The 22664-nt window shown below is 52.2% G+C and overlaps 6 protein-coding genes across 6 annotated transcripts; 2 read left to right on the plus strand and 4 right to left on the minus strand.

Annotated features, from left to right (window-relative positions):
* Window positions 1–813: 813 nt before the first annotated feature.
* J4E93_006732 (uncharacterized protein) lies at window positions 814–2355 on the minus strand (the record flags this gene model as incomplete). Its single annotated transcript, XM_049344643.1, has 1 exon — window positions 814–2355. One exon carries the CDS (start codon window positions 2353–2355, stop codon window positions 814–816), a length of 1542 nt encoding a protein of 513 aa, XP_049198297.1.
* Window positions 2356–7383: 5028 nt separating this feature from the next.
* J4E93_006733 (uncharacterized protein) lies at window positions 7384–8253 on the plus strand (the record flags this gene model as incomplete). Its single annotated transcript, XM_049344644.1, has 3 exons — window positions 7384–7520; window positions 7576–8077; window positions 8140–8253. 3 exons carry the CDS (start codon window positions 7384–7386, stop codon window positions 8251–8253), a joined length of 753 nt encoding a protein of 250 aa, XP_049198298.1.
* Window positions 8254–8801: 548 nt separating this feature from the next.
* J4E93_006734 (uncharacterized protein) lies at window positions 8802–9890 on the minus strand (the record flags this gene model as incomplete). Its single annotated transcript, XM_049344645.1, has 3 exons — window positions 8802–8839; window positions 8883–9666; window positions 9720–9890. 3 exons carry the CDS (start codon window positions 9888–9890, stop codon window positions 8802–8804), a joined length of 993 nt encoding a protein of 330 aa, XP_049198299.1.
* Window positions 9891–10301: 411 nt separating this feature from the next.
* J4E93_006735 (uncharacterized protein) lies at window positions 10302–11567 on the minus strand (the record flags this gene model as incomplete). The annotated part of the gene is made up of 1 exon (XM_049344646.1): window positions 10302–11567. The coding sequence occupies one exon, from the start codon at window positions 11565–11567 to the stop codon at window positions 10302–10304; it is 1266 nt and encodes a 421-aa protein (XP_049198300.1).
* A 447-nt stretch (window positions 11568–12014) lies between these two features.
* Window positions 12015–13574, minus strand: J4E93_006736 (uncharacterized protein; the record flags this gene model as incomplete). Its single annotated transcript, XM_049344647.1, has 1 exon — window positions 12015–13574. One exon carries the CDS (start codon window positions 13572–13574, stop codon window positions 12015–12017), a length of 1560 nt encoding a protein of 519 aa, XP_049198301.1.
* A 2859-nt stretch (window positions 13575–16433) lies between these two features.
* On the plus strand, window positions 16434–18250 carry J4E93_006737 (uncharacterized protein; the record flags this gene model as incomplete). The annotated part of the gene is made up of 6 exons (XM_049344648.1): window positions 16434–16749; window positions 16799–16977; window positions 17028–17134; window positions 17185–17310; window positions 17361–17450; window positions 17503–18250. 6 exons carry the CDS (start codon window positions 16434–16436, stop codon window positions 18248–18250), a joined length of 1566 nt encoding a protein of 521 aa, XP_049198302.1.
* Between the last annotated feature and the right edge of the window lie 4414 nt (window positions 18251–22664).

The following is a 22664-nucleotide window of genomic DNA, read 5'->3' on the forward strand; positions in this document are numbered from 1 at the left end:
TTAATTCGCGGGCCCCTGACACGATCGTCGGAGAAGATGAAGCGACCCACTCACAGCCCTGCTATCTTCCACGAGGGCTTCCGCGCTAGATTCCTTCAGCTTCCTTGGTGCATGCAGTCGTTCGAGCATGGCGCATAACCAGGTGCTGCATGGTTTGCCGTTGCTAGGGGAGTTCGTCGTCCGGATCCTTCTTCGTACCTTACAACAGGTACTCGGTGGGCGAGAGAGCGGGGGAACCACCTGAGCACCTGAGCACCTGCCATCGCGACAAAACCAGATTTTAGTGCGACCCACTGGGCACCGAACTCTTCGAACCAAGTTTTCGCAGAGAGCGTCACAATTCCGACACAGCTCCTAGCGCCGGTTGCGGCACAGCCTTGCAGATAGAGGTGGAGGCCATCGCCAACCACGACCGTCGGAGAGGTGCTGCATGCCTTGGAAACCCCGGGGCTGGTTCCTAGCGGCATCGGTTACACCGCGATGACGGCGGATGAGCTATCAGTTAGCGATATACAGCAAGCGAGCGCATGTTGTTTTCTCTGCCGCAGCGTATACAAGTTTCAAAGAAGGGTTATGCAGTCATAAAAGGCCTTGCTTATTCCATCGCAAAGGGTTGGTGGCTGGAGGCGGCGTGTCCAGGCGCCGCCAGCATGCAGGGCAAAGTTTGAGCAGGAACCAGCATCGTGATACGACAGTGATGACTAGCATTGCATGTGAGATATTTGACAGGCTTTCAAAGCTTCGCACTCCCCAGCGCATGCATGGTGCGTGAATGACCAGCATCTAGTCCTTCCGTCTAACCCTCCTCCAAGCCTACTGAAAACTGGTTTCGAGAATCTCTGGCTTGCGCTCCTCCAAGTCCAGAATCATCTGTCCAAAAAGCCCATTCGCCCACGAGAACCACTGCCTCGTCCAGTCACTCTCGTTGAAGCTATTGATACTCTCGTGGATCAACCCCAAGCCATCTGTACTGCTAACAATCTGGGCTAGCTCGTTCACAATCTCGCTCTCGTCATCACTCGTGAAGATGCGAACAATGGAAGCCATCGGCCAGGCCATGCCCGGTCCCTGGTGCGGCCCACCAATGGCGTTGATCACGGGACCCCTCATAAAGTAAGGGTTCATGGAGCTGAGCACGAGATCGCGCGTATTCGCATACGTCTCCTCGTTAACTGGGTACTTGAAGAATGGCGCTGAGAGGAGACCTGGGATGTTGGCGTCGTCCATTATGTTGCGCCCGCCGAAGCCATCAACCTCGAATGCGTAGACCTTGCCATATACCGCATGGTCGACTGTTCCGTGGGTCTCGATAGCGTTGCGCACCGACTCTGAGAGCCCGGACATTCTCTTCGAAAGTGCTGCAGAGTTTGTGTTATTAAGTTTGCCCATGATCTCAGCCGTTGGAGTAAGGTATGAGCTAAACATCATGTTGGCTGGGATGTAGAGCTGGTAGATAGTGGCATCGTCGCTCGGTCGGAACGCGCTCCGGATCAAGCCAGTGCCGTTGGCAACGGGATTGCCGATTCCGTCGTTTGCAAGAGTTTCGGTCGCTCTGGTGGTGGTTCGCTCCCATGTATATGGACTCTGCAGGACTGCTCCGTCTGCGCCATAGGTAGGAAGCATCATGTCCTCGGCCACATCCAGTACCGCTTCGACAGCTTTGACCCACTGGAACTTGCCAAAGAAAGCGACATCGCCAGTGGCCTCATAGTAGTCGGCAGATATTTGTAGAAACGCTGCAAGCGAGTCGAGCTCATACTTGCATTCGAATACGGTGCTGTTGTCAATCTTGGGAAAGACGATATCTTCGTTCGCAGAGTCGTTCTCTGCCGGAGGAACACCGCTCTCGGGAGGCGGTTGGAAAGAGTTGCAATACGGCGCTGCAAGTAGGTATCGCGCCTGAAGATTGATGACTCCCCGGTACAAGCTCGCGATCGAGTTAGGATCGCTGCTGGCGTTCAACAGCGGTAGGTAACTTTGTAGTTGATTCGACGAGTCTCGTAGCCACATGGCGTTGATGTCTCCAGTAATGATAAATGTCAGCTCCTCCTCTGTGTTGTTGGCAGCGTAGCCCTTCCATTTGATGGCCGTGTCGAGCGTGTTGGGGTAGGCGTTCTGGAAGAGGCGGTACAGGTCCGGATCCTTGATTACATTTTCCATTCGCGCGACAGTATCCTCTAGGCCTTGCGATTTGAAAGTTCGACATTCTTCGGATGGCCGTTGGTAGGCGAGCTGGTTTTTGCCGGAACTCAGAGGTTCATGGACCTCCAACGCGTAGTCCACGTATTCTGGACATTGCGCTGAGACGAGCAACGGTATATTGGAGAGCGCACCGAGTACCATGAGGTTGCGCATCTTGTCGGATGGTATTAAGGCAGTCTCGAGGAGCCAGAGATAGGTACCGAAGACAATGGACAGCGAGGACCGCTCTAGAGTATATGCTCGGGGCTATGACGGCACACATGGATCGTCATGGTCACCGACTGTCTTTGCTCCATTCGCTGCCTGTTCCTCCGAATTGGAGGTACCCCGCTTATGGATCTGGTGAGCATCGACGGCTTGGCAACGGATGCAACATTCACTGAAGCTATTCGATGGACCCACGAGGTCGAAAGCACGGCGACGTCATTTAGCTCGTGAGCCGGGCCGAACGGTCAGCGGACTGGAAATTGGAGGTATTCAGAAGGAGAAGGTAGTACGGCTGCTCTCGAAGCAGACTGCAATGCTTCACGGTGTTTGTCAACAGACTCCAACGCCAGAAGTGCCGGCAATTTGCGATGTCATAGCTGGGGTGCATGGAGGTTTGACGATCTGCGGGGTGGCTGGCGCACCAACAATTCCAGGGCTGCAACGAAGACAACTAATTTCGCAACACATAACTGGGTTTGACAGAAAAACGGTGCTCGAATAAACTTTGGAAGGATTTGGAAATGGGAACTGAGTTTCTTTTGACAGCGTAGACACATGGGCGCAGGAAGCCTTCCAAGGTTGAGTGAGAGCGCTCTGTGCCTATGGGCCACAACAGGCTAGCGCGCCTACCCCAAGGAAGTGGACCGAAAGAACGCTGAGCTTTCAACGCTCTACGACTAGCCTCGTAAACCTCGCGCTTCCCCATATTTCCTCCATCACGGTCTCCGCCTAGAACTCGACACTTACATGAACTTTATTTGATATCTAGAAAGAGACATGATGAATGTCGATAGATGCAAACCAAGGTACAGCGCACCCTCTACACTTCCCGCCTTCTTCCGATCACGATAGCATGTCTCTGCCCAAGTCTTGCTCATCTCGAGGCGCAATAGTAAGCTGACAGCCTCAATCGGCGTGCGCGATACCAGTCGCATTGTAGAGACTAGAGAACTTGATGCCATACGAAGCCTCTGTCATTGTGGTACCGCTGCAAGAAATTCTTCTTTAATGAGCAGTCCAGAAGAGTACCGTTCTTCAACTAAACGTTTAATCGACTAGCATGGTTCAGGCGTTAGCCCATGGATTCTAGTTCCAGTGTACCTGTATGGAGAATGCCCCACTTCAGATGTAGAGTAATCATCATCTTCGTCCTTTGGTGAGTTCATCCGTACAGCGGAACCTTGCGGCCTGTGGTCAAACAGCTGATAGCTCATCGCTGGCCCAGGCACGGAACGGCTCATAATTAATACAGTCCAGACTCAACCCAGCGTACGATTAACTTTCGGACCCTGCGCATACTACCAAACGACTACAAGACGCAACTGTGGCTGTACCCAGATTCTTGGGCATCCCTCGGCCATTCGGAAAACGGAAACATGGTCGTCCGAATAGGCTCCAGTGACTCGATCTGTCTTTCGTGCTGACATCTGAGTCGTGTCCATGCTCGGGAAACATGGTAAGAAAGCACGGATATCCCTTGCACGTCTTGCGATGTCGTCTGTCAAAGTCACCGGGGTGTTGCGGTTTGGTACCAGTTCACGCTCATGGCAACGACCGCATGTGTGATAGAGTGAAGAACTCGCACTGCATTGTTCGGAACACTATATCAGTCAAGAGGCATGAAACCCTTGGAAACTCCAATCTACCCTTATGGAAACCATGTCCCGGAACCCCGCCCCAGGACTATCTGTCCGTCTCGGACCACCCGCTTCCCCGGATGTTGACAGCATTCTGATCGTGAGGTACATATTTTCCCCTGTCGATTTGTGGCTTCGCAGCCACCTTTCCTGGATCGTGAAGTATCTGAAGCAGGAAGGCTTCGACGAGTGAAGTCCGTCAGGCCGGGGTGGTGGTTGATCCGTCGAACGCTTCTTATCACCCAAACAAAATTCCGAACATCTCTTATGAGGTCTAATCCAATACAATTGCAAAAGTAGTGCCTCTCGGTCGTTTCGTAGTGTCGCGTCGCTGGTTGTCCTGTTGTAGGGCCTCACGCCCTCTCAGGCCGCATGTGTTGCAGTCTTTTTCGGCATCCACCTCGACGAGGCTGGAGGGTGCTCGGTTTCTCATCCGTACGTAGTGTTGCTACCGCTTGTTTAAGTCAGCTTGAGGCTATGTTCATAGGTGAATCCACGTCATCTTACCTTGGACTCATCGGTGCGTGACCCAGGTTGGACTGATAGTAGGGCCGTGGCATACCCAGCTGAGGTAGCTTGCGCCAACTTCGTTCCCGCACTTCTCTCATATAGGAGTCTTGCTCTGGACTTCTGTGGAAACGTCTTGAGTCATCTTCAGGTTCTCCGCCATAGAACCGGTAGACAGCGAAACCGCAGCAGACGAGCGCGCCTGCTCCGAGGATAACGAGAAAGATGATGAGGGCTGGGGCGATGTCGAAGCCCATGTTGCCGTTTCTTTTTTGAAGATACATTGTGACTGTGGAAGAAGGGTATATGCTGTGGTACAGAATCTCGTGCGACGGGAGCGAGTGATATAGGGATGGAGTAGTGTTTGCTGTGATGACACGCTCACGATCAACAAAGGTAAGGCAAAGAGTGAGTCTAATGCGCGGAGGTTCCGGAAGCTGCAGGAGTGACAAGAAAAAGACCGAGGGGATGGTCAGCGTTGCGCTGACGACGACGGAATAGTATGGTGTGATGCGGCAACGTCCCACTGGCACCGAGTTGCGAGACCCTGTGTGCCACGATCACTTACCTATATACCGTTACAGCTATCGCTTCGGGAACCGCAAGGTCTTCCAGATCGTGCATCTGATGCGAACCAAAGACCCAATCGGTTGCTAGGAGGATGCGACCCTTTCACCATGCTATTGGCTGCGTCACATATTCACGTGCCTGGGCAGCCAGTAAAGCTGCGTTACCCCACCTAATCGACCACGTCTAAGACCAGTTGGCACTCGGAAACGCGTAACACCCCAGCTGCGTCTGCTGCGTAGACACGCGTGGAAGTGTGGTTTCCGGACTGCCCGGGGAGGCTATGTTGACTAGAAGGTTTCGGACCTGAACTTGGCCCGACTCTTGGAGCCTCTGGTTTCCTTAGCTTTGTATACTGCGATATGTCCTCCTTTTTCTTCTGCCGCTGGGCGCAATTTTGATGCGAATATTTCTGTCTTTTGGGGCTGTGGATGTGAATGTTCGCTGGGGACGCCTGTGGTGGTACGGTCTTACTTAGCCTTGGTGACGCGTCATCCGCACCTTCCAGGCATGCCGAGCGTCAGATTCCCCACCTCCTCAGGCCAACAGCAAGAGCATCAGCTTTGTTATATGAAGATGCGACACTCAGTGACGCAAAATTTGTTCCTGGACGATGCGCATCGTTCGCCGATCGTGAGGCACGTCAGAGCGACAAATTTAGCACAACAGCGATGACGTCGCACCGTCCCTCGCGCTCGCCCTGACGATCCCTTGAGCCCAAGCTTCTTACACCTTCGACGTCCTTCTTCTGGTCCTCCTCTTTGGCAATTTGGTTGTTGAGATGAGATTTTACTGATTCCCATGGTTGCGATACACTGAGGCCAGGGCTTACATTCGCCGCGTGAACCTCTTTGGCGCAGATGCGCATCCTTCAGTAGCAATACATGATGGTATCCAGGTATGCGCTCCAGCAAGGGCGGGCGTGGTCGTCGCGCGACGGGCGCAATGGTTCCAAGGACCCCAAGCGCCAGTCGCGCAGGCGACGTCCATCCTACCTGTCGCAGCAAGAGAAAGTTAATGGGTTCTCTTATCAAGAAAGATAGTCGATGCTACCTTTCTTCTGTTGAGTCTCCAGGTTAATCTGTTATGGCCGGACACACACCGAGCGACGAGATTCTGGACCTGGAATTGGTAATGGGCATTTACACGAACAGGCCCTCCAAGAATCCAGATCAGGATATTCAGGAATTAGCAATCAGCAATCAGCAAATCCACTCTTCGAAAAGACATCAGGAGACGGCATTGTTGGGCAACTCAGTGCTTAAAGAATCGAGGCTGCATCGTGGTAGGAGTACGGTGTAGATGGAATGCCTCTCTAGATGAGTCGCACTTCGTGTGACCTGAGACGTTTCAGAGATGCACGCACTGCCAGCCTTGTGCAAGAGTTGCATCGCCACAAAGTGGGTTTGACGTTCGGCTTCGCGGTCCGTGATTAATCTATATACATTAAACGCCCTGCGGTTTTGACGCCACCGGATATAATCGACTCGGATGCAGCAACACTTGCAGCAACATTGCAAGTATGTCCAAGACCCCACGGGGTATTAGTTACACTGCATTTCGGTAGCCGTAGGGCTTACATGACTGCCGTAGATCCGTGCTGATTCCCGTGGGCTGCTGAGTTGCGCCATCAGCGCAATGTTAGGCATGGTATCATTCCTCCTGGCTGTTGAGCACCTGAGTATGCAGCTTGATAAAACAACAACAACAATATCCTTCGTTGAGTCGCCAATACACCGAGAGGTCCACATCGCCCAGAGTTTAAGTAAACAAAGTACCACAACGTAGTGGCTGAAACTCGCACGTGGTTGGTGACCACCTGGACGGCGGCAGTGGCCGCAGCCGAGGATAGATTGCTCATCACCACTTCAAGGACAGCACTGCGTCTCATATATTAATACTGGAGTCATTGAGATTCTCCTAGCCTATCGCAGTGGTTTCACGCCGTCACCAGACTGGAAACATCGCTGGGCTTCCAATGATCCAAGAGCTCGACGACCAGGGCGTGTTTCCACGAGCGGATGGCGCTCAACTCAGGAACCAGGTCGACTCGTGCATGGAGATGAATTTTTTGATTGCAAGGCTTCGCCAATACCTGGTCGTGGGAAAACGTGGGCGTCAGTAGAAGGCCGCTAGAAGACTTCAGAGGAGTATATGAAGGGGCGTTAAGTCCCAGGTTGAAGGTCACTCTCGACAGCAAGCCCATCACTACACAGCTTCAACAATCGCTTTCTACAAGTCATTCACTTTGAATACCATCAACATGCTCTCTTTCCTCCTCCTTCTCGCGCCCCTTGTGGCAGCCCACGGCCACGTCGACAAGGTCGTTGCCGACGGCAAGGAATACCAGGGCTGGAACGCTGCTCTCAAGTACCAGAGCCCCATTCCCGCCACCGTAGGGTAAGTGACTCTGATTGAGCTGCATGCGAGACATATACTGACTCAGTCCCAAAAGATGGCAAGCCGACAACCTTGACAACGGCTTCGTCTCCCCCGACAGCTTTGGCACTGCTGCCATCGTCTGCCACAAGCAGGGCAAGAGCAACGGTGCCTACGTTACCGTCAAGCCCGGCAGCAAGGTCACCTTCAAGTGGGACACCTGGCCAGTCAGCCACGTTGGTCCCATTCAGGAGTACATTGCGCCCTGCAACGGCGACTGCGGCTCCGTCAGCCCCTCTGACCTGAAGTGGACCAAGATCCAGTCCAGCGCCTGGAAGTCAGGAAGCAACCCAGGAAAATGGGCCACTGACGACCTCATCGCCAACAACTTCGCCTGGGACCTCACCTTCCCCAACGTCGCCCCTGGCAACTACGTTGTCCGCCACGAGATCATCGCTCTGCACGCTGCTGGCCAGACCAACGGCGCCCAGGCGTACCCCCAGTGCGTCAACTTCAAGGTTGAGGGCTCGGGAACTGCTAAGCCAAGCGGCGGTGTTGCTGGTACTAGCTTGTACAAAGTAAGATCTTCCACTTGAGTCGTATGATGCAATATCGCACATGTGCTAACGAGATGATTTAGGCCGACGACGCTGGTATCAAGTTCAACGTTTTCCAGTCCTTCACCAGCTACCCCGTCCCCGGCCCTGCTGTCAACAAGCTTGCCAAGCGCCACCCCAAGGACCTCGAGTACTAGATACGAACACGGATAATGAGATATGAGATGTCTGGAGGGCATAGGATGAACTGAATTATTCATGATTACATACTTCTTTGGGGTTGCTCGTTAAAGCTTGCGAGACGGTGTATATAGAGCATTGGTGGAGTGTATATAGCATTTTGGAATCACAGTGCGTTGGCTTTGGATCCTGATGTATTAAGATGGCACTCAGTGACTTGTGATCGCATGTGTAGGAATTCAATTAGCTAGCCCGGTGATGATCAGTCGAGTTGGGGATATATAGTAAAGGGATGTGTTCAGAAGATTGTGAAACATGTGAAGAAGCACTTTTCGCCCCAGCGTAAACTCCGGCCTGTGTCATTTCTCGCACCGAATTTACGCGCTGAACGTACTCAATGCCGCTAAGCATGGTCGGCACCGTAACGCTCCACCTTCTGGACATCTCCACAAACCGAATAATGCCGCGCTCTTCTTAGTGTTGCATTGAGGACATGCTTGATCCCGGTGCTCCACAGGTTCCCATCCCAAATCAATGGTCTCGTCTCTGAGACGATGTTCATTGCCTAAGCCGCCCACTTCTTGAAGTCTTTCATTGTGCTTTCTTCTGGCATGTTCCCGTGCCATGTGTTTCTTGAGGCTGCTACTAAGCTCCTTTTCTGGCCTGGGGCGCTTCGTCCTGTTTAAAGCTTGGGCTCCCACACTCTCATCTGCAACTGGTCGCTTGAGCGACTCAGAGCCAGATTGTTGACGATTGAGGCGGTCTTGAGCAGCCCTGGCCTGTCGTTCTTGAGCAGCCGCAATGACCAGAGCCTCTCTTTCTTCAGCAGCTCGCTGTTTCCTGGCAAGTCTTTGTCTCTCTTCACTCTCGTCCGATGTCGGTTCTGCTGACTGCGTGTCATCGTCTTTGTTGGGTCGGGGTAGTTTCTCCTGTTGCTTTCTTAGACGCTCTCGGGCTGCTGCTTCTTCATCTGCGGCAAGTTTTCTTTCTCTCTGGGCTCTCGCCCAGTCTGCCTTGATGCGTGTCTCTTCTTCGTCTCGTGCCAATCGTTGTCGTCGCCGTTCTTCTTGGAGTCTCTCTCGCACACGCAGTGCTTCTTCTTCTCGTTGGCGAATCTCTTCCTCTTTCTTGGCCTGTTGTTCTCGAAGAGCCTTCTCGCCCTCCATACGCTTGGCAAGACGTCTTGCAGCTTCCTTGGCCTTTTCTTCCAATACCTTCTGTTTCGCGTTTTCGATTTTTACTTTCTCTTCCTCAATCTTTCGCCGTCGTGCTGCGGCTCTGGCTTGACCCTGCTCGTTTTCCCGTTGCTCATCGTTCCATTTGGCGAGGTTAACTCGATAGACGTCCCATTGCTTTCGTATGTGAGGATAAGTCTTGTCATATCTGGCGCGCTTCCCATCGCTTTGGAGGGTGTCCCAAGCAATGCCAACCTTATGGTTAAGAATTAGCTGAATGTCATCAGTCGTCTAATGAGAGTACTTACGTTCTGGAAGATCACAGTGCTAGGCTGCGCGCCAGCTCGTCTACTGTCTGGATGATGCGATTGTTGTAATCGCTTGACGCATCTCTCGATTGTGGCGTACGATGCCCGCTCATTGACCCCGAGAACATCATAATAGTCAAGGATGTCTGGTAGCTTTGGTGGCCCATTCATGTTGTCTGTTATTAGAAGGTCGTGAGGTTGATAGAGTGGTGTAGTGGATGAAACGTTGAAGGGTGTGTCTCGAGTGTGTGGTAGTGTAGAAGGGATGGAGGGAGGACAGTAAGTGAGCCTTAAATATGTGACAATCGTGTCTCTTACCAGGCGATCAGAGAGCGGGGTGTCTTGAAAGATAAGAGAGGGAATGCAGAGTGTGCCTAAAGAACGGTGAGATGTATAATAGCGCATGGTGAGATAGGTGTAGGAAAAAACATTGTAAGAGAACATTAAAGGTGAGAGAACAGGCAATTTTTGCTATCTATTTCCCTAGTGGTTCAAAACAATTAGCTAGGGAATTAGAAAACAGTAGATACATTCTACCTTTACCTTTAATGCTCTAGTACACCTTGTAATTTACCGTTACCTTTACCTTTGGGTCGGATGATCACCGAACTGACTTCGGTTTCCCATCTGCACACCGTGACCTTGCATCTCTTTGCCATATTCCATTACTTCTTCCTCCCACTTCTTCAGCGCGTCCAATCCTCCTCCTTCGATGATATTATCAACAGTGCCAGCAAGCTTCATTGCATCTAGAGCGGCCTGGTTCGTGCTCGCGGCTGTATGTGGCCTGAAACCCGCAAGCGCATCGCCGAGCAAGAGTACTCTACCGTTCTCCAACAAGGCAGATGGCGCGATGACATCTGTGATGGCTTGTACGAAGGGTACCTTGGTCTTGTTGACGAGCTCAGCGAACTGTGGTGGAAGTATTTCATTCGCGAGATCCTTTTGCCGTCTCCATACATCCTCTTTAATTCCACCCGGTGGCAGTGTGATATGATGTCTCTTCCCCTCATTGTCCGTCATGAGCTCGACATGCTCCGGCGATTCTTCCTTGTAGTTGACGTACCAGACCCAGTTCAGCAATCGCTCACCGGGTTTGGTGGTCCCGTGTTTCCCTGGTATAGTATACGCTAGTATTTGGATACCCTCCGTGTGATAGAATGGGAACTTCTCGACGAAGACATCGGTGGCAGCCTGTGAGACTTGCGTTTCGGGTACTGTGCCGCGCCATGCTACGTATCCGGCGTATGTTCGCTTGACGTCGGGGAAGTATTCGGCGCGTATCTTAGAGCTGGGTCCGTCGGCTGCGACAACGAGGTCTGCTTCGGTCGAGAACGTCTCTCCGGATTTGTGTTGGACCGTGATTTTGACGGGTTCCGAGAAGTCTAATTGCAGAGATGATGCAAATTTTGGTGCCGCAACACTCGTAACCGTACACCCATACTCATACGATGTCTTTCCCTCGCCTTCTTCTGTAGTGGGTATCTTTGCGTAGTCGGTCTCAGTACCATCGTAGTTGGTTCGTAGGAGGTGGTACAGCAGATCCCAGCTTGTCATGCGCTGCTCCTGATTGTGACGGCTTATAACATGGCCTTCCTTATCGAGATATAGCCGTTGGTGACTCGGGATTGTCAACGTGGTTTGACTTCGGTCGTGCGCTTTGAAGAAATTTTGTACGTCCTGTCCGGCCACCACACCAGCGCCCTGGTCCTGCAGAAGCGGCGTCGGATTGCGTTCGAATATGCGGATGTTGAGATCTTTGCGAAGGCGCTTCAATGCGACACCAGCCAGAAGGCCGCCTAGAGATCCTCCTACGATTACTATGTCCTTGGGCTTTGCCGGTGCCATCGTGATGTGTTGCGAAACGATGAGTATGGGTCAGGGGCGTTGAGCCGCCAGCTCAATATGGTGAATGCTACATTTTAAGCTCTAAGTCAATCATGATCTGCTCAAGGATGCAGTCTTGTATTACCGTTCGATGACATGTTCGAGGATTCAGTCGACGCGGGTGCCGGTCAAGCATCGCGACCAACGGCAAGCCTCGGCAGTTGAAGCTGTGCTTATGTCATCATGACGCGCACTTATCCTCCACTCTCGCCTGGGTGCCCTCACGAAGTCAGAGTAATCACCCGCCAACTGATGTGAACATGGTGCGCTTATGCAAATGAATTTCTATCGTGTTTATTGTTCTTTCTGTTATATACCTATAAAGCAACTGCGACCTACGCACACCTGGGTATCCGCCAAAGCAAGAACTGAACTGAAAGCTAATACAAATCGTCTCCACACGCAACGCTATACCTCCCGAAAGACCCTCGAAGGCGATGCAGAACTCATTGTCACCTCTGGCGCACCGCGCGCTTCGCTCTCTCTCGCCAATTGACTCGCGAACTTACTCTTCGCACGAATCGCCGGACCCTTGAAGTAAAAGATGTACACCGGAAGACAAAACAGCGCTGTCAGGCCAAACAGTACTAGATACGACCTCTGAATACCTAGATTGCTGTACATCGGCTTGGTGTAGAGTGCACACAAACCCGCGAGCAAATCTCTCATGAAGCCGTTGCCACCAGTCGCAGACGCGCTGTGTGGTCCGTAGGCGGCGACCATGTAATCGATGGACGCGTAGTAGATGGAGAAGTTCGCGACTCCAATGAGGAGAGTAGCCATTATGACGCCGAACCAGTGGAGTGGTGGCCCTGTTGCGACGAATGCGCAGATAAGCAGTCCAGCAGGGAGGAGGGTGACGAGCCATAGGAGTGGCTTGAGACGTGCCTCAGGTGCGAGCTGTTCGCCCCGGCTACGTCGAGCATTGTGGCGGGCGATGATGGGGAAAAAGGTGAAGTAGCCGGTGATGTATGACACGGCTAATGCGACGAGGGCAAGCGAGATCTGCGTAGGTGTGAACGACCATTGTTGGAAGACGTAGCCGAAGCTCTCGAAGAAGGAGAATATGAGCGCGTTGGCGAGACCGCTCAGCAGCGAGAGGAAAAGGACGATAGGCTCAGTCAAGAGCAGCTGGTATGGTCGAAACATCGTGGTGGCAACCTCCTTGTAGTGCAGCCTGTCTCTCCATTTCTTGTCTTCGTTCGGTCCCCGGATGTTGACATTACCGATCTTTCGTTCCTTCTTCGCGGCGTTGTCGAGCATAACAGGAGCCAGCGTCTCTTTGGCAATGACCCCATGAAGCAGCTGGGTCGTTACTCCAAGGATGAGCTGGATGTAGAAATTCCAACGCCAATCCAGGAACTGCTCGAGCGGGCCTCCGATAATGCCTCCAATGACTGCGCCGAGACAAGAGAAGAGCGAACACCACAAGACGGCATATTGCTGCTCATCTTTGTGATACATGTCACCGACCATGCCCATGGTGACCGATCCACCAGCCGATGACAAGCCGCCCATGATCCTGCCACCGATGATTCCGGCAAAGCTATTGGACGTAGCGCAAACCAAGATGGAGATGTTTGTCAGCCCAAGAGAGGCTTGCATGACAGGCCAGCGTCCGAATTCCTCAGAGAACGGCGCCCAAAATTCGCAGCCAAATGCATATACGATGAGGAAGGCAGTCATCCCCAACCGGGCGTTTGTGATGCCGAAGTAGTCGTTCAGCAGAGGCACGGCGTTGGAGTATACCGAGGCGTTGAGATTCATGCTGATCTGACAGAATGCGACCACGGTCAAAAGGCACCACTTTCGTTTTGTGGACCAAGCATGCGCGGTGCGTTCGGGCGAGGTGTGTTCGTTGAGGATGGTGGTGGGCGCGACGCCGGGGGCCGATAGTTGTGGCGCCAGTGTGGTTGAACTATCCAAACTGGTACGCGACTGCGCTGGGGAAGAGTTGGTAGAAGCCATATCAGAAGACTTGAAGTTTTCTGTTGCTGTTATTTGTGTGTGGTGTATTGGATTGTATGATAGCAGTGGAAAAGAGAAGTATCGTCAAAACAAGAGCGTATGATAACAGTGTCTTGAGATAACTGTCTTAGAAAGAGTGCACTGAACATGAGAGATTATATACTAGAAAAGTATTATTTCACGATGGTTGCTTAACTTTGGATCGTCGTGAGTCACGTCAAAGTACTGTGGTTCTGTCGTTTCGCACATCGTAGCTCATCCTATGGGAAAGGGTACATACTAAGCGAAAAGCTGGAGACCGACCACATGCACACCAAAACCATGGTACGCAAGGAAAGTCTAGTAATCAGAGTAGAACCGAAGTCATTCGTGTACTCATCCCACTGTATTGCTAGGTTGTATGTATCTGTTAATACTGCACCATGGGTGGGCGTACTCGGCGTCCACTAGACCCCGAACGTCACCTGACTTCGTCTTCCGGCAGGAGTAGTTGAGACACGGTTTCAAAGAAGAGTAGCGGGTTCGCTAAGTGCTGTGTTCAAGATCTTGAGTGACAATCTCTATGCTCAGCGAGCGTCTCTAGTACCAATGATCAGTGCCCAGTAGGTAGCACTTTGAGTTACAGCAGTGTTGTACGCGAGAGGCCCGCTTTCCCACGAAGCAGTATCTCCATAGATCCAAGACTATGGCCTTTGTCGTCCTTCGGCGCATTCTATACAAGGAAAGAGATGAACGAGTCTGCAGCCTACATTAAGATGAAAATATGCAAAGTAGATGATCTAACGTCAACGTAGGCTCTAGGGTGTTCAGAAATTTTCCTGAACGGGGTGGGCGCATGTGATGTCGCGTGGCAACGACACAATGATCGGAGATCATGAATACGTTGCCGGATTGATGAACTGCTCATAGAAGTGTCATAAAGTATTCTTTGTAATGCGTGGCAATGACGGTAAGATTGTGTTTGTGTTTAGCAAGGATAATTCGAGGCCATTTTAGTACAGGACGCCAAGAATACTAGACGTGCGGAAGTCCGTCGAACGTACACAGTACTTGATCATATGTATGGTTTCGGTAATGACATACGATCTTGTTGAGTGTGAGGCGAACACAAAGTCAAAGTGTTAGCGCGTCAGCGCGTCATTTCGCCAATACCACATAACAACGGCAGGGGGTCGGGTTCGCGGGTAGGTACATCACGATATGTAGCGACTCAGTCCAGAACTCAGGTGTGTTTACACGTGAAGTAATTGGGTCTTGAGGTCGTACAACGCTCAATCTCTCGACCGCATCCTTGTACCTGATCACGTTCGCAGAAACGAGACGGAGATCCCGCCCTCCTCGGACGGATGCTGCATCGATATTCAGGTAACCGTAATTACGTGCCCGGCTTGCTGCTGGAGGTTGCAGCCTTCGTTGTCGAAACCACACATCTTTCATGGTGATGCGACATGCCGATGGCCGGAAGGCATGGACATCCTGCCGCCACGGTGCAGCCACAATGGGCATTTTGTCCTACCGCACGCTTCCCCGCACTAGGTGGATATGGTCGATCAGTAATGCGTATGTCTTGGCCGGGAGGGTTTCCGCGCCTCGTTGCATAGTCGACAGGTGCGGAGGTGTCCTCAAGCGGACGGCGTGCCCGATGGACAGCTTGTGACAGCTACGTTGAAGCATCCGCGACAGGAACATAGGTGGCCTTCTAGAAGTCTGACATGAAACCTCTGAGACTGACAGAAGTGTTGCGCATTACTGAACGTAGCGCGATGTTTTCGAAGCCGCGAAGGATAAAAGAACGCATGAACGTCAGACTTTCTGCCGGTCAATGGGAAGACGTGCGAAAGCAGAATGAAACGGGAGTACTGCATGGATATTCCTGTATACACAGAATCGAGCTGCATCAATATTCCAGGTGCTATAGTCGCAGAATTCGGCGCGTGCGGTGCTGCAACACAGCCTGCGAAGGGTAGAGCACACCTGGGCAGCACTGTACCTGCAGCCGCGGCATGCGGTCATCGCCGCCAAGACGAAGCGTTCGAAATTGGAGGTGCAACGGAAAGAAGCGGCGTGATGGTTTCTTTAAGCGTGTGTAGCGATGAAAACGCTTGCAAGCACGAAAACGTTGAAGTTGGTGTGATGGTGGGAGCGAATCCTGGGGTACCTGGGAAATTGCTGGAGTGCCGAAACCTCCGATGTCTGATCTCGGCATGCGACGATCCAGCCCAGCACGAACCAGAACATGATCTACCCCAACTTCGACACTCTCGTCTCACCGGGTTTCCTACCGTTCACACTTCAGTGGACTGCATGCTGACCGGCATGTTTGGAGGCGGACGTCAAATTGCTCTCCGCGGTCGCAGCCCGACAAGGTAGCAGCCTGTACCCCCGTGGTAGTCGTCGTGACACATCTCTCCGCCATGGCGTTCACGCGTCTTCCTGCAGTCCTGCAGAGGATGCGATCCCTTCCCGTTACACTAAGAACAGTCGCTAGTCCTGGTGGCTCAGTATCATCCGACCCTGCGATACACCTCTCATCGAGTAATCCCTTGCCGCTTAGGCCTCCCCGAGCCGCAGCTAACTCATCCTGTTGTATCTTTTACCAGACCCGACCCATGTGCAGGGCAGTCCTAATACCTCTTACGTCTTCCCGCGCTCCCTAGCAGTTGTGTGCCGCCCTGTTCGCCGATGGACATTTGGCATAACCTGGCCCGCCCCCTCGGTATCAGCATCCTTCAATCCTTCCGCTACACGGTCCCACTTTCGTTCTGTTAAGTAAGAGGAGGAGCCTGACTCTCAAATCTTCATACTTCACTGTCAATCGAAACTATCACTCCCGCTTGGTCCCCACACAGCATGATCACCATGCCGCCTATGTTGCGTCCACGAAAACTCGATGGCACAACAAGGGCAAATACCGACCCTCTTGGTGTCGCCTACATTGTCCTCGCCGTATTGTACACGCTGATACTAGGTGTCGAGCTTTTCTTCCTCCATCGACGTAGGGAGGCATTTTGTTTGCAGATACGGAATATCAAGATCGTTTTCGCAGCTGTGCTTATGCTGCACATCTATCTCATCCTTGTCCTACTCGTCTACCCGTGGAACGGTCTCTTCCCATGCTCAGCCGAGTTCTGGATTATGTCGGTATTTCTTCCCTCTGGCATGGCGTTTTTCCAAGGTAAGTTTGAGGTTCAATGCAAGGTCCAATACATACTAAGACTTCACAGCTTGCAATGCCAAGGTGCTCACGGCCTACGAAAGCCAGCGCCGTATGACACGCAACTTTTTAGAGGGTGCGCGCAGGAAGCGGATATCATACACCCCACGCGGCCTTTTTGAAGCGTGGCGTGATCTTGATGCGGCGAAGAAAGTATACTTTGGTACTTTGGTCGGTCTAATTCTTTCGGTATGTGATATGTTGTAGTGTGTCCATGTGTATATCACTGACCGCAGCAGTTCCTGCCCGCTATCATGCTGTTCTTCGGCTCTCGCCGCTTTCACGAAGCGTACGGTTTCTTCGGGGTTCCTACTAATTACATTGAATGCCGAAGAGGAGGTGAATGGTATGTCATTATGATGCAATTGCACGAGTCTTTCACTGATTGTCAATCAGGATTCCGTCAATCTTTGTGCAGCTATTCTGGACAATGATGGTTGGTCCATGGATACTATGGAAGATCCGCAACATCAAGGACGTTCACTCGTGGGCCTGGCAAACGAGACTTGCTATCATTGCTGGGTATGTTTGTTCGCATCGAATTCAATCCATCGTGCTTACATTGCTTTCAGTCTTCCAGGAACGCCACTTTGGATCGCCTTCACATACTCCAAGATGCACCAGATCCAGCAAATCAACAAGGTCTTTGCACCAGCCGGGTGGTAAGTGAAGTCGCCTTGTCTGGCCCGTTTCCTAGCTGACACCCCAATGTAGGTTTATACCATCACTAGTCGTTTGCCAACAGGTTCTCATCATCATACCACTGCGAGACGCACTGAGGGCCCAACCGAACAGACGATCATCAATCTCCGACACCGATTCGCTCACCTCCAACCACTCGCAATTATCCGGGAAGTCGACTACCATGATCTACACCAAGGAGATCAAAGCCAAATCGTCGATGCAGTCACTCGAGTTCACCATCGAGCAGAATATCGAGCCCCTCATCGCCTGGGCTGCTGCGCGCGAGTTCACAGCCGAGAACTGCATCTTCCTCCGCGAAGTGCGCAACTTCAGGAAGAAGTGGGGTAGCCTCAAGGTCGTCACCACCGCTCAAAGGCGACAGATGTTCAACGAGGCGTCTCTGCTTTTCTACACGCTTATCAACCCCTTCACCGCCGAGGCACCGATCAACATCGAGTACAAGATCTTCAAGACGCTACAGAACATGTTCGCGGAAGTGGAGTTCGACCCGTACATGCCGCGTGCGAAGACACCAGAGGAGGCTAGGTCACCCGTCGCCAGAGACAATGTCGTGTGCCCATGGGAGGACACCTTGAGCCGGCCAGCGAGTATCGACTCCAACATCACCTCGTCCTCAACATCGAGCACCAGGTCAATAGTCCCGAGCGAGTTCACTGAGGAAGTCTTTGATCCCGCCTTTGAGAGCATCAAGTACCTCGTCTTCACCAATACCTGGCCGCGCTACGTGGAGCTCGCAGGCAAGCTTCCATCGGCATGATTCACTGCCTGGCAAAGCCACACATCTCATTTCCTTAACACGTTTGTTGATATAAAAAGGGTACACAGTCCTTATACATCTCCACGCAAAGCGTGGCTGCGGTAATCTCAGTCTTTACCATAATCATTCTCCGGATAAGAATGCTGTTGTATAGTTTCCTTGGTTCGCTTCTCGATAGAAATACCCTCAATGACACGGCGCATCTTTTTCTTACCCTTCTTCTTGGCTACACCATATCTTCCCACGTGTGTTACTTCACGATGTTCACTCACACCGACACAAACATGCTGTAGCCTGAACCACAGGCGCCTAAAACGCCTGACGATCTAGACAGCCTTGGATCGAGAGGCTTGTTTGCCGCTCCACTCCTTCCGTTCATGCGATGAGCAGCACGTCGACATGCCGGAACGACCACGATCCTGCTACCTGACACATTGCACGTCAGGCCGCGTTTGACAGGACCCCTTCCGTACGGCTCCTAGCCCTACACGCCAGTTTCGACGTTGTTTTGACAGCTGAGCGGGGCGACCCAGCCAACAACGGAAGTCTGCCAACTGCAGATCGTAGATCGTTTTCACACGACTCGACAAGCTCACGATGCTGATCGTCATCTCATCGAACAACGCCAGTGACTCGTCGGCACCAGCCAAACACTCGCTATTATCCCTCCGACTTCACCAGTAATACTATCCCGCGGGGAAAAAACTGCCGCACAAAGAACGTTCCTGGCTTCGCTAACGCACCTCTGCGACCCACGCCGCAGGCCCCCCAATATACGGCACAGCACCTGGGCACCACGCCACCAACAACGCCTTTCCCTCTCTCCCTTCCGTTCATCCCTCTCCTGAGCATAAAGACGGCTCGCGCGTGCTAGGACTCGGTATCTGAGATTATGCATGGGCGCGTGCGTTGTTCGGATGGCGAGAGATACCGGCGCTGTGGTTTCGCGTCTTGGGGCGTTGGATGTCGCAGGTTGTGGGTTTGAGGAGGAACCGGGGACCGAGGACCGGGATGGTGGGCTGGGAGGGCTGGGAGAGGAGGATAGAAGGTAGGTTAGTGATGGGAAACGAGTATAGGCTGTTGTGGTTGTGATAGTTGTGTGAGTTGGTGAGTGGTTTCGCGTGGTGTTTGTGGGAGCTGCCCGGGCGGTGCCAGCTTCAGCGTGGCCGCAAGCATGTTGAAGCTACGCGCGCTATTGGCAGCGGAGAAGCAGCTGCAACGGGCCTCTCAATGTCCGCTGCAGAATCCTGCGCACGCGTTGCCCATGTGGTAGTTCTGATGCGGCGTGGTTAGCAGGAGGTGCGATGCCTATTCAACGACTCGGTATACACGCTAGCATGACTCATGGCTGCTTTTGACTGTGCGGTGCCTCAGCCTCAACTCCATCGCCAGTCACATTCCTCATCGTCATCACCAGCCATCGACGTGATTAGAAGATCATACGCAGTAGTGAGAAGTCGGTCATGTATATTGGAGTACTTGCGACTCCTCGCCTGCTTACTGCGGAACCGTACCTATGTACACAATATGTCTCTTGATGAGCTTCCCTCTCCCATACGCCTCCTCCACGCCGTCTTGCTTTACGATTCCATCATCCAACGCTTCTACTTCCCCTCGCTTTCCTCACATGATGACGCAGCCACTACTCTCTTTCTTCCTCTGTTTCCCTCGCGACTTCTGAGTGGGCGCCCTAGCCATCGGACGCGGGTACGTTGGCTGAGCCTCCGCTGCAGCCCGATTGCGGTTATCTTGAACTGGACGTTGGCTGGGCTGGCTGGGTGGCGCTGGCACTTTCATGAGATTTTCTGGGCCGCGATGGAATAGGCCGCATTGCCAGCAGCATCCATGCTTGCAGTTGCTGCACGCCGTCACGCGTGTATGGTCTTCTTGAGATGCGCCGTCGCCAGCGTTCGGGGTGCCGCAGGTGCAGCAGTACCAGCCCATCGCGTGACCGAGGTCGGTGTTGGTTGCGTTAGTGGTATAAACTGGAGTCGGCTATATGGGCAAGCGACACGCAGTACGCCGCTGTCGTAGTCGACGGTCAGTAGATGAGCTAGTTCAGTGGGTTCGCGTATAAGAGGTTGTAGAAAGAGGAAGCAGTACACCGAAGACGACGGCTTTATGCGAGCGGAAGCATCGCGCGCATTCACATTGCTGATTACAAGGTCGCGTGGTTTCTGGCTGTGGATGTTACTGCTATTGTCCTGGACGAGCCATGTGCATTCATTGCAGATTTGTCTGTCGCGTATATCTGATAGTCACAGAAGGTATGCACACAGTACAGATATCATTGCAACACCCCACCGAGAATCTCATTGATGTCTACAGCTCTTCCAGCCCAGCGCTCTTCCTGTGCAGCGCGAATCATGTGTCTTTCGACATCTTCGCTTACTACACACCTGCCTCCACCCGTTCCCTCAACCACTTCTCACAGGATGATGCATATCACTCGTCTCTTTCTCTTGTTCCACCCAGTCGTCCTGTTTTCTCTTTCCGCTTGCGTACTTCTTTTCTCCCTCCGCATAGCTTCCTCCGCATCCCACCTCTGATGCGTCTCAGCAGCTTGTTGTGCGGCAATCATTGCGGCTGAGCGACCAAATCCGGTATTCGACGACAAGAACGTGGAACTGGGAAGTTCGGGTATCGCGTTGTGGTCGTAAAGTCTGTTCTCCAGACATTCATTGCAATCGGCTAGCTTGTGTCTGCAGACCGTGCAGCTGAACTGTTCATGAACGTTGTTGTTGATGCGCTGCTTGCATTTCTCTTGACAACACACCCAGTCTATACGAAGTGCTTTGGGGTCTTGCTGTCGTTCTTGGCTCTGGGATGCATTCGATGAGAGGTAGTCTTGCAGCTCCTGACGCGGGATCCCCGACATGCTGGATGCAAAGAATGAATGTGAAGAACGGGTACGTCTAGATGTCTAGACAGGAAGCGTGAGCGTAAGTGGTGAAGAGGCAAGATCATGGTAGGCGTATGTTTACCGAACATACTACTGGTACACAGTCACAGCGCGTAGACTCAGAAACGCTGCGTCAATACGATTGCGCGCTATCATCAAAGAGCCGAAGCTTGCTTCGAACGTTCAGGTTTTGTCACTGCCGTGTATCAGTCAAGGGCGAGATGCACTCAGACGTTGGGGCGGACCATGGTGTCACACTGCGACTCATTCAAACTTCGACTCACTACAGTAACGTATTCCAACAAAACCAAGACCACGCTTAAGATCTATTCGCACGATGTAATGTCTTCTACGGCATGCTGATACCAGGTCCAACTCAGCCACTGCTGTGAAGGAGTAGCGATTTGTCCCCTCAACCTGATATCTCGAAGAAGTCAATGTATCTTAGGGTGCGACACATCTTTGGTACTCACATGGCGCGTTACGCAGTACGCGATAAGCACACTCAAGATGCGTGTCACTTCTCGCGTACATATGCCCCACGTATCATCACGCATTCAGCGAGAATTAGGCGAAGGTATCGAAAGTGACATAGAAGACAATATATAAAAACAGGTTTTCTATTCCGCCTCTGGTATCTAAGCTCCGCCCGTCTTGACTTCGCCAATGTCAATTCCCGTGTGGCAAACTACCTCCCACTCCAGACTAAATTCTATCAGCTCCGAATGCTTGATTTGAGGCACCCTGTCACACTGTCAGTTCGGGTGATCTGAAAAGAAGCAGATTCAGCACCTACTCCGCCTGGATATTACTTTCTGGTATGTGACAGATCACTGTACAACGCAATGCGGCTGGTCTTTACCCGATATGACACAGCCACTTCGGCCTTGGCTTTTTCTCTTGAGAAATGCTTTACAAGGTGAGCACTTGTCAACACCGATAGTAGCTGCTGTCCCCTGGTTGATCCATCGCAATTACTACAGATCCAATGGGGTTTCCCTCTACGCTCATCGGAACGCTGAGTGGACTTTGCCATTGTAACGTTGTCTACAGACAACTCTTGGTGTTGTCGCGAGGTTCCTCGGTTGGCTCGGGAGTCTCGATTTGGCGTACGACTATGATATGTTGAAGCTGAAGGATGATGAATAGCGTGTCGATAGGGTAGTGCTGATCGACGTAAATAGATGACTTCGAGGCAACGAGGTAATGAGGCTTTGAGATATGTAGTGGGTATGTCGGGATGTTCGAAGGTTTCCTCGAGTGATAGTAGTCGTAGGCAATACACCTATGGCGAGAGTTGCGGTAGCCGAGTACTCGATACCTTGTCGACGAAGATTGAAGAACAACGATCAAAGGCTAGAACAGGTATGTGTACCCGAGTATGATAATGGTGATGGAGGCTGCTGAACGAGAACTCGTAGATATGGAAATGATATAGCTGTGTGTTGGCGATATGTCTAGGAGAATAGACGTCGAAGCTCAGATTTATAGCAGCGCCGAGATGACAGGTTC

This window comes from Alternaria ventricosa (assembly GCF_023758065.1).
Source record: "Alternaria ventricosa strain BMP 2768 chromosome Unknown scaffold_11, whole genome shotgun sequence".
Classification (NCBI taxonomy): Eukaryota; Fungi; Ascomycota; class Dothideomycetes; order Pleosporales; family Pleosporaceae; genus Alternaria; species Alternaria ventricosa.